Source organism: Pseudorasbora parva, chromosome 2, assembly GCF_024679245.1.
Source record: "Pseudorasbora parva isolate DD20220531a chromosome 2, ASM2467924v1, whole genome shotgun sequence".
NCBI lineage: Eukaryota > Metazoa > Chordata > Actinopteri > Cypriniformes > Gobionidae > Pseudorasbora > Pseudorasbora parva.
The window spans coordinates 28,915,583-28,930,950 of record NC_090173.1 but is presented as its reverse complement, the minus strand read 5'-3'; the positions used below and the strand labels follow the sequence as shown (position 1 = coordinate 28,930,950).

The 15,368-nt window shown below is 37.4% G+C and overlaps 1 protein-coding gene across 1 annotated transcript; it reads left to right on the top strand.

Moving 5' to 3' along the window:
- Positions 1-381: 381 nt before the first annotated feature.
- On the top strand, positions 382-6,114 carry hapstr1a (HUWE1 associated protein modifying stress responses a). The gene is made up of 4 exons (XM_067414696.1): positions 382-849; positions 2,231-2,311; positions 2,403-2,678; positions 4,389-6,114. The coding sequence occupies exons 1-4, from the start codon at positions 654-656 to the stop codon at positions 4,631-4,633; spliced, it is 798 nt and encodes a 265-aa protein (XP_067270797.1). The 5' UTR covers positions 382-653; the 3' UTR covers positions 4,634-6,114.
- The last annotated feature ends 9,254 nt before the right edge of the window (positions 6,115-15,368 follow it).

The window sequence follows — 15,368 nt, the reverse complement described above, 5'->3', positions numbered from 1 at the left end:
GTGACATCACCGCATAACGCAAATAGTTCACGCATGCGCAGTCACCACGTTATGGCGCATGCGTTTTAAAGATATGCGATACGTAATATACGTGACGTATATTCGTGACGTCAGCGCGCTACAGTCTGCAGCGAGGGGTATCTCGCTGCAGATCCAATTGATGAACAGTCCCCCCGGTCTGAACCTAATGGGCGGGAGCTCATCCTAATTAGATTATAGGGTAAGGTTAAGGTTAGGGTGTGGCTGGACCTTCAAACTCCACCCATTATATTCAGAGGGGGAGCTGGACGTTAGGCTCCACCCATTAGCTCAACGGTGGGTGATACGGGCATGCGCAAAAAAGAGTTGGGCGTGTTTTAAATCCGATCCGCCCACATCAAAGAATGCGCAGGGCAAACGCAATCCTCTAACCGGGTCCGGGGTAGGCAACAGTCCTGGGTAATTACATCGGCGTCACAAAAACAAAACATTTCGTTTTAATTCAGACATGTAAATCTAGAAATAAGGAAATTAACCGACACTGATCAGGTGTTGTGTGATTTCAAAAACGCGAATTAACCTACAAGAGCAAGAATCCCCCCCCCCCCCCCCCCCCCCCAAAAAAAAAAAAAAAAAACCGAGCAGAAGTTCACCGAAGTTTCTCAGTATTCATCATGGAGGAGAAGAAGGAGGAGAGCGAAGCGGAGATCCACGAACACGGACCCGAACACTGGTTCTCCAAATGGGAGCGCCAATGCCTGGCAGAGGCCGAAAGGGAAGAACCGAACGAGGAGGCGGTGGACCAGAACCAAGAGAAACTGTGGCATCTTTTCCAGAATTCCGCTACGGCGGTAGCGCAACTTTATAAAGGTCTGTCGGCAGAGAAAGATACCCCGTAAGCGGCCCACAGACTTCCAGCAGCTCGGCTAAAAATACCTTTCGCTTCTAGAAAAATATCTCGTAAACTTGCCGTTTTTCGACCGTACCACACCTTTCGAACAAAGAACACGTAACGGTATAATTGAACCACTAAAGTCATTAAAAACAGCATTTTATGCTTGTTTTGACGGTGCGAATGGTAATTAGCTTTAGCCGCGCCGGTCTGGCTGTGTTTGACAGTTTGTTCGTTGTTATTATATTGGCCTTGCTATGGCTAACCGGCTAGCCTGAAAGCTTCGCCCTTTAATACGATATTTTTGTACCTCTCGGATAAACTATCTGTATAGGAGTAACTGTTTTTAAGTGTAACACACTTACATTTTATAGTCTTATAAAAACACACATTTTTTTAAAAAACCTTGTCGGTTAGTGAGCTAGCTTGTGTCCTATTGTGGCTATATGTGTTTCAAAACCTGCACTCAACTGTCGACCTTTGTGCAACACAGGCACGTTAGAAGACACTTATGTTGCCATTATATGCTGTCCATGTTGGTGCTCATTAGGGTTTGACACACAGCCATTGTTTAAATTACACGAATATCTGAACTCGTTCTTAATGGGATAGTTATTTCACACTAAAATGGAAACTGACATTATTTACGGGCTCTTATGTTGTTCCAACCCTCTATGAAATCCTTGCTTTATGTGAAACACAAAAGAAATGTTAGGTAGCGACAGGCACGGTCACCATTTGTTTTTTGTTGTTCTTTCGTAATCTGTTGAAGTGATAAGTGCATCTTTTTCTTAAATTGGTTGTTATTAAAATGTATTGAAAAAAGTACAACAGTTAGATTTTTTTTTGCTGTTTAACGATTTTTTTTCTTTGTTCCTTTCCTTTTTTCCTTTCCCTTTTTTTTTTTTAAAACTAACTCACGTTTTTCAATACCTTGCATGGATTTCATTTGAACACACAAGATGTTTTGACTTGACAGAATGTTAGGTACCTCAGTCACCCTTCACTTTCATTGCATCCTTTGCATACTGAAATGAATGGTGACCCAGACTGTCAATCACTAATACTCTTTTATTGAGCATCTTATAAATGTAACAATAAATTAGCAATTTTAATGGGTAGACACTTAATGTCTCTTTAAAAGTAGTGCGTTTGTGGTTTAATCCATTGCAAAACCAGCTAAATTTGACATGTATTGTCTACATGGTTAGAAAACATTTTATATTGTAAATATTAAATAAATTTGTCTTGTAGTGTAAAGGTATATGTCTGAATACATTTCAGGACCTAATTTATTTTAATAATCTCTGTTGTCTTTAAGGTCACATAAATGCCCCTGATTTTATTCCTGTCTTGCAGATCGAGTCTGTCACCAGCAAGGACCGTCACTGTGGTCTCCATTTCAGAACGCTGCAACAGCTGTGACTAATCTTTATAAAGGTATACAAGATTTGGGTTTGTACATATCTTTGTGGCCCACACTGATGTTTGTTGCATTAATAATTGCATTTGAATGTGTTTTGTTCAACAGAGAGTGTTGATGCTCATAAGAGAAGCTTTGATTTAGGAATCCAGATTGGTCATCAGCGACGTAATAAAGATGTGTTGGCCTGGGTCAAAAAGCGAAGGAGAACTATACGAAGGGAAGATTTGATAAGTTTCCTATGTGGTAAAGCGCCACCACCAAGGACTTCTAGAGCTGCCCCAAAACTGACTGTCATGTCTCCTAACCGACCGCCTTCATCGGACTCAGTATCATCTGTAGAGACTGATTTACAGCCCTTCTGTGAGGCCATAGCACTACATGGTAAATATCACTGCCCAATCATAGTTAAGATACAGAGCTGACTGAACATTATTATCAAATGACATTGCACATTTGTGTCTCAACATTTAGTGACTGCACTGTGTAGTCTAGAAATAGTGGTTATTGTTTAAAATGCAATAGCATTAGCTCAATATAAAATGTGTATTTTTTTCCCCTCCCAAATACCGAAAAGTTTAGAAACCAAAAGTTTAGAAACATTACTATTTTTAATGGTTTTGAAATAATGTTTTTTTTAAATGTTTTTTTTTTTGATGAAAAATACAGAAAAAGTTATATTGTGAAATATTACAATTTAAAATAATGGTTTTCTATTTTAATATACTTTAAAATATAATTTATTTCTGTGATGCAAAGCTGAATTTTCATCAGCATTATTACTCCAGTCTTCAGTGTCTCATGATCCTTCAGAAATCATTCTAATATGATGATTTGATACTGTTGTTATTATCAGTGTGGGAAACAGTTGCTGCTTTTTTTTAGGATTCATTGATGAATAATAATAAAAAAAAGCAATTTTTTTAACAAAACAAATCTTTGCTGTCACCTTCAATTTGACACATCCTTGCTGAATTAAAGAATTAATTTCTTTCAGAAAGAAAAAAAACATTACTGACCCCAAATTTGTGAATGGTTGTGTATATTGTCATAAAATATTTCTATTTTAAATAAGTGCTGTTCTTATTTAACTTTATTCATCAAATAATCCTGAAAGAAGTATCATGGGTTATTAAAAAAAAACATTTTAATAAGCAGCACAACTGTTTCCGACATGAATAGTAAATCGGCATATTAGAATGATTTCTGATCTGATCATGTGACACTGAAGACTGGCATAATGGCTGTAAGTAAAATGTTAGAAAGATTAATGCCAGCATGTAAATTAGTATTTTATACATATTTATATATATAAATTCACAGTTGAGAAGTTGTCAAGTTGAGAAATCTGTGCATGCTGTCAGACATTTTAAAAGATTCATTTTCTCAATTGACCCTCACATGGTTCAAGTACAAGGATTGCATGACTGTACCTTCCATAGTATTTTTAGAGTAAGATACTTGGTTGAAAGGTTAATTTTTTTTAAGCACAGTGTGTCCAACCCCTACAAACATTGCAGCACTTTAATACATTAGAAACATAAAGTTGCATTCACATTACCTACAGTTCTTACCTTCTGTTAGGCCGGCGACACTTCAAGCTTGGCGTTTCTGTTGCGTGTCGGCTATGTGGCATTTTCTGTCTTTGCACACCACAAACGTGTCTGACGTGGGACTGCTGCTGCTAGCTGACAAACAGGGAAGGCCTAATCTTCATGATAATCAGAAAAATATAGCCTACTGATACAGCAATGACAACATTGGCAGTATTGACCATGCATATCTATAGCATTGATGGCAAAATAGGCTACAGGCTTTCGTTCTGTATTGACAGGTGGAATATTTCAAAATCGATAATTCTTTTAAAAATTACAATCAGGCCTATATCTGCATTTGATAACCTGTTAACGTGGGAGTCAAAATAAAAACACACGCCAAGCAGCCGAGACGCTCACGCCACACTTGCAGTGTATCGCCGGCCTTATAGAGTATTTGCAAAATCACAGCCAGCCAAGCCACAAACATAGTTTAAAATGTATCATTATTCATGGTTAGCACATGTGGCATTGACACTTTAAATCTCATCTTTTCCAGGTCTAAGTGGAGCAATGGCCGGCATCAGCGTCCGCTCAAGCACTCCCGGCTCTCCGACTCACGTCAGCGGCAGCTCAAATGCAGGACGCAGACGGAATGGACTGCATGATGTGGACTTGAACACTTTCATATCAGAGGAGATGGCCCTCCACCTTGGCAGCACGGGCACCAGGAAGCGGACCTCGGTCCAGTGCGCCGACGTCATCACAGACTCCCCAACCCATAAACGCAACAGAATGCTCTGAGCTCAGTTGTTGTTCTGTATGCTTTGTGCTGCTTGAAATAAAAGCCACTTAATCCTCAACAATTGCGTTCCCCTCAAAAGAAAAGGAGCGCAAATACACTTGCATTTTGAGTACAGTATGGTATACGGTGGAGGCTAGTCCATAACGCTCCATGCATGTTGACTTGTTTCTTTTTGCGCTTGCCACAAAATGAATCTCATCAGTCCAGTGACCATATAATTTCAGTTGTATGATGCTGTCAGTATCCAGTTTATTGGAAACATATTAACTACAACATCTAAATAGGCTATTTTTAGTTAGTTGCGCTTCCTAGCATTGCCAAGTTAATAACTCAATGTTCGTTTTCAGATAATGTCAGCATCAGCATATTTTCAGTTTTTCTTAGCTCTCAATGAATGGAAGTTCTGTTGTGATAATTTTAGAAATGTGCAACGTTATTGGTCGTAATTGAAACTGCTGCTGATCTAAACGTTTGTGTGAACTTGAGATGGTTGCAATAATGATTTTGCACTAATGCGTTTTGCCAGACCTGTTTGTTTTTTTGTTTTTGTTTTTAGGAACCATAGTCATTGATAGAAATGCAATGGAACGAGGCTTATGATAAAACGGTGCAATTGTTGACATTTTACATTTCAAGGCTGTTGTGATTTAGTGTAGTGGTTAGGGGAGTCTTTGTGCTATAAGAATGGCTTTCTCTCAGGAGAGGTATTCTGAAGTAGAGGGAAAAACTGTGTCGTCTTGAAATTAAAGTGTCCTTTAAGTGCTTTTCAAATCCAGGCCAGAGGATTTGGAGAGCTGCACATGTACGGCCTTGCTTTGTACTGATATATAGAAGTCAAGCTGGATTCTGACCCCTCAGAAGTAGAAATATGTCAATTTGAGTCCCTGGGTGATCAGAGTTGATGCTCTCATATCACTCTTCATCTAACGTTATGAACTTTCTTTTTGCCCTTGTCTTCATTTTGTGATATAAGATGCTTTATGTAGAATGAACAATTAGATGATATGATCCTCATGTTGACACTTCTAGATTAATGAGTGTTGGCATTTCAGAAAATGCTGGTGGTGGGGAATCATGATGTGGAGTGTATGTTCTGTCAAACCCCAATCAAACTGCTTTATTTTGCAGACATATTTAGTTACAAATGTTACAGAGAGTTTGCTTTTTGTTTCTGTAATATGAACATTGGCTATCTGGTTATTGATTTTATGATTAATTTGACAGACATTTGTTTTCCATATAAATGAACATGTAATATTGATTGATAAAAAAAAAAAAATGTTTATCATTGATTCAATTGACATCAAAGACGTTTGATTCATTTAAAGGTCAGGACGTAAAGCTAACATTTTGTAAAAGTCAAGTTGGAAAGTAAAATAGTCTAGATTATCCAGAACATCATAATAAAACCACAGTTGCCATTTTTGGAAAACTTGCAAAAGTTATAGGCTAAGTTATTAAAGTTACATTTGTATATTCACATCAGGTGTGTATGTTTTGTTTACAGTATTTTAATGAAAACAAAATTTGTCACTTAAATGGGTCTTAAAACATCTTGTGTCATAGCACTAGAATTTGCACATAACTGCTCATGTATGTAATGCATAGTTGTGAGTTTTGCTATACTGTTTATGTGAAAGCCAGAGGCACAAGTGATTGCAAAACATTCCTGACAATCTAAACCTTTACTTGACTGTAAACCTTTCACAGATGGAAAATATTTCAATTCACTGTGATTCTTGTGAGTTTTTGTAATTGGCATGGGGCCATGGGTTGTTTGTTGTGAAGTGCTTCAGTAACTGATGCTCAACTGCCCTCTTGTGGTTATTAATATACTAACAGAAAATATGTCAACATACAGTAGTTCAGGGTCTGTCAGTTTGAAACAAATTTTTGTGAACAAAATGAAAATATGCAATAAAACAAAAATACATTATTAAACAAACTTCAGCAAAAGCTAAAGTTCAGCTAAATGTTTATATTACTATTTTAAATGAAATTATTTTAATTATAATATATATGCCTGATTTCTGTTTATTTTAAAAAGTTAACTAACCCCTTAACATAAAAAATTTGAATAAAAGCTTAAACATTTGTATTTGTAAACTTCATAAACTGCATTTGCACAAAATCCAAATCTTCAGAAATAAACAGAAAACAACATCAGCATTTTCATTGTTCATTTGTTGGAGAAAAAAAAGATGTATTTATACATCTGAAAGTATCATCTATTTCTTCATCCCATGGTGTAACTTATAGAAGTTTAACAGTAAAACTGTTAAATTAGAGTAAATAAGACTAAAATTATGAAATACAGAAAAAAACACACATACAAATTCAAAATACACATTCATAAATGGGGATTCTATATTGCAGATCCATTTTGATGTCCAAAATATTTTTCTAAATGGTTATATTTTTAATTATAGTAAAAATGTGTTGTCATAGGATTGTCATAGGTCACAAGATGTTACAGGCCATTAAAATATTATATTTTCTGTAAAAAGTGTCTATTATATAGCTGAAAATCATGTTTTAGTTAGTGTAATTTCCCCATGATGTATAACTGTGTAATCAAAATATTTTATTTAACTTTTCTTTTGGTAATATTTCATTTATTTTAAAAGCTCAAGTCATTTTCCTAATTCTACATCCTTAAATTGTTTAAAAATCTTATAAAAAACTGATAAAAATGTTCATAAATCTTGTGTTAATTCTGTTACTGTACCATACTTTGCCTTTAAATTGGTGGAATTATCTCCCACAACTATATAAGATTCAGGAAATGATGTCCCTTTGCCTCTTCATTAAGTCAGTGTCTGCATGGAATGCATGAAACTGGAAAGTGTGACAAATATGGTCTAGCAGAATATGCATATGAAAGAGAAAGATTTTATTTAACTCAAGCTAGGGAATAAACTATTTGTTTCTTCAGATTCTGTTAAGAAATGGTCCAATTCAATCAAGAATATTTAATGAATTATTTATTTTCTTAAAAGAAACAATATATATATTTTAATCTTCCCATTAAGAAGATAATCTGCTGTGTCTGGGTGTGGAAGAACACAGACTCTGCATAAGCTTCCTTCAGATTCTAATATTGGAAATGAGTGGTTGAACTTTATTTCTTAATGAAGTTCCAGCTCACATGGGGAAGACATTGTATTTGTATTTGCTTCATTTCACTGCGGAATCGTTTGTAAACAAGACACAGGTCGAGACTGGATTTGCAGACATATTGAGATTAAAAGGGTGACCAGATGAGATTGTCTGGGGTGAAGGGATGGGGGCCTTCTATATTAGACTGAGTAGCCTATAATAAAAGTTAATAATGAATTTCAAACCTGAACCAAACATATTTCTATTCTAAGATCAACAGACTGTCATTAGTCTAGTCTGTCAAAACAAACAAACAAACAAAAAAATAACATAAAAATAAACTCAAATGTCATTGTGAAAAGGATAAAAACACAATGACTGTATATCATATAAGTATATCAGTGCGTAAATCAGACCTTTCTGTATAGCCTAACGCTAATACGCTTAAACGAAAATAAAGAAATAATTCTGTAGTGAAGTATTTGTTTGTACACAGTGCCGCGAACAATCACTCCTTCATGCCTCACTGTCCTCCTTGCGGCTAACTTGCATCAAGGGTAAAAATAAAAAGGAGGCAAAAAGGTTGTATTGTCTTTGTGCATATAGATTAATTAGATAAATTAATAGAAACAATAAAACTTTAAATTCACACAGCTATACCTAGGTTGTGGAGGCCCGACGTCAGCATATACCGCCTAGTATGATGCTGCAGCCAATGAGCAGCCGGCCGCGGCTGGTTAGGCTAGCTACAGGACGACTCAACCTCCGCAGACAGTTTTTAATGTTCATCAGACAATAACTACTTACTCAAGATTTTGCTTTAGTATAATTGTCGGGACAATTAGGGCCAGATTTGGGATTTGTTTAGATTCCGGGACTGTCCCGAATTTTTCAGGACATCTGGTCACCATAATTAAAACATGCTGTTTCTTTTATATTGGAGCTGACAGAAATGGTACAACACACTTATGTGAGTAAAACGTGTTTTTTAATATGTTGTAGCCTATCTTTCCAGGCGGCAATGCGGCATACCAAAACTCAAGCCTGTCGGCAGGCCGGTGAATCTTAAATAGTAAAATAACATTCCTTTCTTCAACTGCATTGTTCTCTTGACTTGATATTTGAAGGGCACGTGCGTGATGTGTGTGCAGTTTGCGCTTATATCCACCGAGTAGCCTAATAAAAAAAAATATATTCCAATCAATCGCGGGGGGATGAGATATAAATCATTGTGTTTGTTTCATAAAGACGTTTTGTGAGCGAATCATTCCATTTGCCACTGAAGCTCATTAAATATGCAAATATTATCCAATCCAGTCTCCAGTGCGGCACACCCATCAAAACCCAGCGTTCAGGAAAGAGCCTCAAAACCAGTGTATAAATTAGCCTATTACTTTTTCATTATGATGTTTTTGAATGTAAAAAACACACAAACGTCATAAGTTGACATCAGACAAAACAAACAAACAAACAAACAAACAAAAAAGGCAATTTTTGACACTTTTGAAATAGTCAAACAGTTACCACACATTGCCTAGTTTGTCTGTAACAGAGTTGACAAAAATACTATAAAGATATGACCCTTTTCTGTTTAAAAGGAAGTAACTTTTGTTTGGCAAGCACTGATTTATTCAAATTAAATCTATTTACAATAAAATAATGGAAAATATTTCTGTTAGAGAACATTTTTTCCCCTTAACTTTTTTCCCTGAAATGGAAAATGTAGCCTATCTCCAATTATAGAATCACACAAATGCTTAAATATTAGTGTCATTTGACTTCTGTCTCAAAGTTAACAGCTCAATAAGCCTTAATAATTTACATGAACGGAAGAGGATAATTATTTCAAGAATGTAATCAAATGATAAAATTGTTCAGCCGTTTGAATGACACTGCACTGCAGGACATTTTTTTCATTAGATTTCCGAGCGACCTGATGAAACATGAATTGGTGTCAGGTTGTATGGGTGAAGGGAAGGTCACAATATCAACCAATTTTAGCTGTGTGTGTCCCTTCTGTATGTCAGCTTTACATTTTGTGTTTGAGAGACGCTGTATATGACGTCATGTCTTTGCACAGTGGAGTTTCAGGCCGATGACTGCAGAAAACACAACACTGGATGGCGCTGTTAGCACAGCCATGTGACCAACGGCAGAGATTGGAAAAGGGTAAAATACCAATCAAGCATATAGGTTATATTCAGCAGGCTCTAACTGGCAGGGAGATGAATGTAGTTATTTTATGACAGGGGTTTTCAAACTTTATGATGTCAAGGACCCCCAAATATAATAGCCTAACCCTTATGAGGTACGGGACCCCTTTCCTAAAAACTGACATTATAAATGCAACATATTGTTACCAAACTTAAATTGGCTATATAAACCTGATATATTGTATAAGCAACTTGTACAATGTAAGTTTGTAAGCAGCTTAAGTACTGTGTTACCACCTATACCACTATAATACTGGATGATACAATGCAAATTTTTTCAGTATGTAGCCTATGTATACAGCAAGAAAGGAGAGAAGCAGTTAGAATGTTCGGTAGACTATCCTTTTTGCTTAGTCTTTTTTTTTTCTCTAAAAAAATTTCTGGGGACCCCTTAGAACCTTATAGTTCCCAGACCACAGTTTGAATAGGTTCAGACCTATTCTTTGACACAACGTGTGTTCATTAAAATGGTTATTAAGGGGAAATAATAGCAAATAGCAGCAACATCAATAGCCTTTTAGGCTACATAGTAAGAATTAATGATCTGAAAGTGCTACTGGGACATGAAATGGAAAATGTGTCCTTGTGGGAAGCAAGGCATAAAAGATGGTGTGCTGGTGATTTATTTTCACCAATCAAAACACATTTAAGCATATATGACAAATAAAACTGATAGTTTGGCTATAGCCACCAACAATTACACCAATGTTATTACTATAGCAGCTGACTAGTTCTTTAGCAACACTATGACTGTCTACCTAACAGTTGATCTGATTCAAGGCCAAGGGTAATCAGAAGCTTTGTGGGCAAATGGCAGATGTTATCAGGTTAATGATCATTTAGCAGATGCTTTTTATCCATTAATTGTGGTTACAGCTTACCCCCTTGGAGCAACCTGGGAATAAATGCATTAAGACATGGGAACAATGGTGATTTTTATCACAGTAGCCTATTTCTCCACTTCCTGGGACACCCTACGCCTAGGGAATCAACAAGCTCTTTTGAAGGGATATGCATGATTTGACTCTGAGCCCCGGTCTTTTTTCAGCCCCTGGTATTTTATGCAATTGGTCATTGGATCATATCATCTTGTATATATGTTTTGCATAGTCCATTTTCACACTCCTGGTCACCCCAATAAGTTAAAGTTTACATACAGTAGATGTATAGATATGATATAGGTTCATCTTTTGTACCTCAAGGTGGTACTATTACCTGGTTGCCTTTTGAACTTTATTCTTTTGAATTTTTTTCTAATGCTTTGCCAAACACACACTCTTGAATTGTGGTCTAATCTCCATCTAAGTGGGTGTAAATTAAATATAACATTCTGTAGTGAATTACACTATTATCTCTTGTTCTATAGCAGTGATGTAGGAGTGAATTCAGTGTGTATCAGGCACTGACCATGAACAATTTATGAAACCCATAAACTGAGCCTGACAAGAAAGTAATACCGGGCAACAAACCACATTTAACTTACTCATTTCACAGCTCATAGATCCAGATTCTGACAATGACCTGTGGCCATGTAATGATGTCAGATATATCAAGCACTGTGCACATGACTTTTATGAGATGTTCATGATACTCTATTTTGGCCATGTTATGCGTGTGAATGAACAAGTGGTTGCTCATATGATCATGATCCCTATCTTGAGGTATGCAAGTACATTCAAAATCAATAACTGCATCTGCACATTGATATCAGCTCATTTTTACTTTTCCTAATGTATCCAGTTTAAGATGTTGTGAAAATGTCGCTACAGATGCAAATAATCTCCAATCCACATTGTCAGAAGCAGATTACTTTTTATTTAAAATGTGCACATCAATTTTGATATTATTATTAGTATTATCTGCACGCAAAATGTGGTGACTTTTCAGCATAAAGGGACAGAGTTATATGTAGCTGTTTAATAAAGAAGAATAAAAAAGAGAAAAGAAACAGAACCTCCCACCAAAAGCAAAAGAGCTCCAGCAGCTTTATTGCTCGGACCGAAAAATAAAGGCATATGAAAACAAAACCAGTAGGCGAATAAAGAAATTAATAATATGCTGCTGCTAGTCAATGTAACAAATACCTCCTAAAATCAGAAACAAACACAATCTGACTCAAAGCTGGCATTAGGCAAGGCTTGATATATTCCTAATTCCATCTGAATCATTCATTATGTGCACTGCTCAACAAAGGAGGGTACAGTCACAGAAGCAGAGGAGCCCTAAAGGTATAGAGCACTGGGGAGCATAGCACATGCTTTTCTGCATTAATCCCCATTTCCAGACATCAGGCTTTGACAAGTCTTCTATTTTCTTTCACTGTCTCTCTGATTTAATAAAAAATGCAACATCACTTTCCCATCCTGAACTTCCGTGGCTGCAGACCTTAAATTATGGATGCTGCCCTCAGAGCTGATCTATGAGCATAACGTAATGCACAAGACATGAAACATTGGAGAACTTTTTATTATTATTTTATTTGTGGGTCTGTGCAGTAGTTCCTATCACATTGTTTGCCTCTTTTGAGATGTTACGTGAAAGTCCCTGTATACATCAGACTAATGGAACGTTCCAGATGAGTTATGTTACATGACAGCTTGTTCGGTGACCGAATACAATCAGGCAACAGACTGATTGTACAGAGAATTCATAGTGTAAATGCACTTATTCCCATATGTGCTTATGTGTGTTAATATGGTGTCACAATCATTCCATTTTGATGCCCCAGTATTATTTGAGGATTAGGTTTGAAAGACATCAGCTTGATGATATAATATTAAACACATATAAACACAAAATAAACACATTCTCTAACTCTCTAAATTGGGTTGCATATAAAATAAAATATATACAACTGAATTACTGAAACATTAAAGTACAAAATTAGATTGTAGTTGTATGCTGACCCAATTGGCACTTAGCCCTTTTAAAATGCAAGTGTCCACTATATCTTCTATAGAGTGCATTCCCTCTCTAATGGAAAACTTTGTTAAGGCTTGTCTTTGCCAATGAGAGTGAATGCTTGCCATACGAAATGTCTAAATTATTGATTCATTGGTTTGCAGCTCAGCTCATCCAATTGTTTTAAAAAATGCATTACTTCCCATGTTGGGAATTTAGATGAAATCGAAAGTATATTATTAAGAAGCTTTTATTGAAGAGAAATTGTGGGCTTATAAGTTGCTTTTGGTGTTTTGAGGGCATTTTGAATTTGCTGTAGCTGAGAGCACAATATACACTAAATGTAAATTATTTATAGAATAGCAATATTTGTCATCTGGAGAATGTGTGTGTGTGACTGTTCAATATATCATAATCAGTGAATCAGTTTATAGGTTTACAAAAGCTTTTTTAATTATTCATTCATTTATCACACATTTATTTATTATTAACAAACATTTTATTAACATGTTTGGGCATAACATACAATCAGCACACACACGCACGCACGCACGCACGCACGCACGCACGCACGCACGCACGCACGCACGCACGCACACACACACACACACACACACACACACACACATATATATATATAGCTTCCTCTTGTGCTGATTGGATGTTATGCCCAAACATGTTACTCACCTAAATGATTATCAGGAACACCTGTTCAATTTCTCATTAATGCAATTATCTAATCAACCAATCACATGGCAGTTGCTTCAATGCATTTAGGGGTGTGGTCCTTGTCAAGACAATCTCCTGAACTCCAAACTGAATGTCAGAATGGGAAGTCCTGTGGGTGAAAATGCCTTGTTGATACAAGAGGTCAGAGGAGAATGGGCCAACTGATTCAAGATGATAGAGGAGCAACTTTGACTGAAATAACCACTCGTTACAACCGAGGTATGCAGCAAAGCATTTGTGAAGCCACAACACGCACAACCTTGAGGTGGATGGGCTACAACAGCAGAAGACCCCACCAGGTACCACTCATCTCCACAAAGAGGCTACAATTTGCACAAGCTCACCAAAATTGGACAGTTGAAGACTGGAAAAATGTTGCCTGGTCTGATGAGTCTCGATTTCTGTTTAGACATTCAGATGGTAGAGTCAGAATTTGGCATTTAAACAGAACGAGATCATGCCTTGTTACTTTCACAGGCCGGTGGGGGGCTGCATGCTGGCGCCAAGCCCGACCACCAACACCCCCGAAGTACCAGACCACCCTGAGGAGCTACCTCACAAAACAGAAGAGGCTGGATATCAGGAGATACAATTGAAACTTTTATTGGTAAAAGCAGTCTAAATCAAGCAGTCTCTTCCTGTGTCCCTCCAACACGCATTAGCTCTGTCTTTCCTATCCACAGGACTGGATTACAGGAGAAGATTCCAGTAGGAGATGAACTCAATTCAGCAACTCTGATGTGAGGACTGGATGACAGCAGAAGATGGGCTCAATTTAGCAGCTCTGAGGTGTTTCAACACAGACGGGAGACAAATGAGGACGTCAACATTGATTCTGTATTTTGTACTCACAGAGCTGGAGGACAACAGAAGATGGACTCCATTCAGCAGCTCTGATTTACTTCAGAACAGACGGAGGGCAGACGAGGATGTCATCATTAGCTCTGTACTTCATACTCACAGGAAGGGCGGGATGTCAACAGGAGATGGGCTCAATTCAGCAGTTCTAATGTGCTTCAACACAGGCAGGGAACAGATGAGGATGCCAAAATTAACTCTGTATTTTGTACTTACAAGTCTGGACTTCATGAGTAGATAAACTCAATTCAACAGCTCTGATGTGCTTCAACACAGGCAGAGAACAGATGAGGACGTCAACATTAACTCTGTATTTTGTACTTACAAGACTGGATTTCATAAAACAGCGCAGTTACAACAAAGCGGTTTACTCACTCTGTCGCCCGAATGCTCTGCGGAGGTCCCACACTCGTGTATACACAGCAAAACACTCACTCCGCACGTGAAAATATCAACCCAGCACTGCAAATCATTCCAAACTTCATACCAATATAAGGCACTATTCGGGCTCAGATGGATACCTTGTTAAATGGAATCTTTGTGCGCCGGCATAAAACAGAGATCTATTATACCCTCATCTCTACGTCACTTATCTGAAAGAATCCCGCCTCTTCAGTCCTCAATCCTCAATCTTTCCCTCGTGTCTTCCACAATTCCTCCGCGTTTCTCCCCCGTCTCGTGCCGCCTGTGCTTTTCTCTCCTCTTTAACCTCTCCGTCGTTTCTTTCTCCTTCTCTCCTTTTTATACTTCTCGCGCACTAATCCCCATCATGGGATAATTTTGCTCAATCAGATTTCGCTGCACTTCCGCCCTGTTCGTGAGCCCGGAACCGACCCGGCGTTACACCGGAAGTGTTCCTCCATAACAACAACGCCCAAAAAAGTTCCGGCCCCGGCCACCCCTTGACATTAACACTGTGCAGGCTGGTGGTGGT